Source organism: Littorina saxatilis, unplaced genomic scaffold (genome assembly GCF_037325665.1).
Source record: "Littorina saxatilis isolate snail1 unplaced genomic scaffold, US_GU_Lsax_2.0 scaffold_1843, whole genome shotgun sequence".
NCBI classification, from domain to species: domain Eukaryota; kingdom Metazoa; phylum Mollusca; class Gastropoda; order Littorinimorpha; family Littorinidae; genus Littorina; species Littorina saxatilis.
This window is the reverse complement of record NW_027126600.1, coordinates 17,094-19,010: the sequence shown is the minus strand read 5'-3', so window position 1 is coordinate 19,010 and position 1,917 is coordinate 17,094. Positions and strand designations below refer to the sequence as shown.

General features: G+C 49.3%; 1 protein-coding gene across 1 annotated transcript; it reads left to right on the top strand.

Annotated features, from left to right (window-relative positions):
• Positions 1 to 507: 507 nt before the first annotated feature.
• LOC138955070 (uncharacterized) lies at positions 508 to 1,478 on the top strand (the record flags this gene model as incomplete). The annotated part of the gene is made up of 1 exon (XM_070326780.1): positions 508 to 1,478. A coding segment is annotated over one exon (971 nt), but the record flags the coding sequence as incomplete, so codon positions are not given.
• Between the last annotated feature and the right edge of the window lie 439 nt (positions 1,479 to 1,917).

Here is a 1,917-nt window from a genome sequence, read left to right as displayed (position 1 = left end):
ATTAGGTTATTCTGCTTGCAAAAATCAAACAAGCAGCAAGCTGTTTCCAAAATTAAAAAAAAAAGTGCTTGCCTACCCTGTCCCCCCTTAATTCTTTTTATATTTTATTTTTTCTTTAAAAAAAAAAATGTATTGTGTGTATTTATTTTATTCTGTGTATTTATGTATAAATTTATTCATTTATCTATTTATTTATTTTGTTTATTTGTTGTGCTATTGCTTTGCTGCATGACTAAGATTTTTTAGGATTTCCACTTTGTGTCCCATAACTCACATCAGCCACCTAGTATAATCAACTTATCTGGATGTTGTTCATTTGTATAGGTGCCTATAGTCTACTTCATTTTTGTTCTTATACTATCACAGCCGTCTTCTCTAATTTGTGTGTACAGTGTCTTGCTGTGCCTGGGAGAAAAACAATGAAAAGAAGGGAGGTAAGCAGGTAAGATGGATGTCTGTAACCATAAGTTGCCTAACCCAGTCACTGTGATGGTTTCCCCTGAACAGGTCCAGCTCAGTGTCGGCAGTGTCCAGAGCAGCCAGCAGCACACCGCCGCCGTCCAACAAACTGACTCCCGCCAAGCGATCGGTCAGCACCTCCATCAGCAACTTCTTCAAGAGAATCTCACCACATCTGGGCCGCAAGCGCCGAGACCGCAGCAGCAATAACGGCTCTCGCGCCGGCAGTTCTCAGAGTCTGCCTGCAACAGCCGGCGTTGTCATGGATACCGAAGCCCCCTCCCCGACCGCCCAACCGAGCACCGTGTCAGCGGCTAGTACTAGTTCTGGTTCCAGTCACTTCTCTCGCAGCCGAATACGCAACTCCTTTCTCAAGCTGATGGGCGGCCCGCGTAAAGACTCCAAGTCTAAGGTAACAGCAGCCGTCAGTGGCGGGTCGTGCCCGCAGACTGTGGATTTGAACTCTAGCGGGGGAAGTCAGGGCAGTGAGGCTTCGGGTGACAGGCACAACACTTCAGACAGTGAGAGAAAAGCTCCTCCAGGAGCTATGCCGGAATCGGCGCAGCGCAAGCTCAAATCCATGGAGAAAGACAGCCTGGGGAAAAAGGATGTGTACCGTGAGTTCAAAGACAAACGCTCCCCTCAGGGTTCAGGGAGCGCAGCTGACGCCAGCTTGGAGGAGCGTTACCGTGCCATCAAAGCTCAGTACGGCGACCGGCGGCCCATGGATGAAGACTTCTCGTTCGACGCTTATGATGGGGCCGTTGCCTCTCCCCTCTACCCCTCGTCCAAGTCAGGAGTACGATCACAGAGCCTCAAGTCTGAACCCCACCTCACGCTCGGCCACAAGTCAGCACCGGCCAAGGCGGAGGATGTTGGCCGGGCGGTTAAAGCGGAGCCTCCTTCTTCGCTGGATGTGGTTCCACCTCGTGCCATCCGCTTGCTTCAAGCCTCCACTATCAGTACTATTTCAGGGGACGAGTCCATCGGGGAGTGCTCTCTTGACTGCAACCTCACAGGTCAGTGTTGAAGTTTGTTTTAGTTTGTTCCTTGCCGCCTCTCCTACACATGCATGCATGAACACACAAATGCACGCATTCAAGCACATACCCACACACATACACACAAACACACACACACACACACACACACACACACACACACACACACACACAGAGTTTTGCACGGCTTTCTCTCATCACATGCACACACACACACACACTCGTGCACGCACAACGGTTTGAACGTAGTGTTTGTTGTGCAGGACAGTTCCATGGTCCAGGCTGGACAGCTGGTTGCAACAGGGCACATAATGCTCATTGTGTATTATGTCAGTTTCCTGGCAGGCTTTTTTGGTTGGAGAAGAATATGACGTTTTGCCGTTCACCCATCCATCAGCTTTGTTGTGGTGTTTGCTTTAAAACATGGGAGACAACTCCTGGAGAGCAATATGTACAG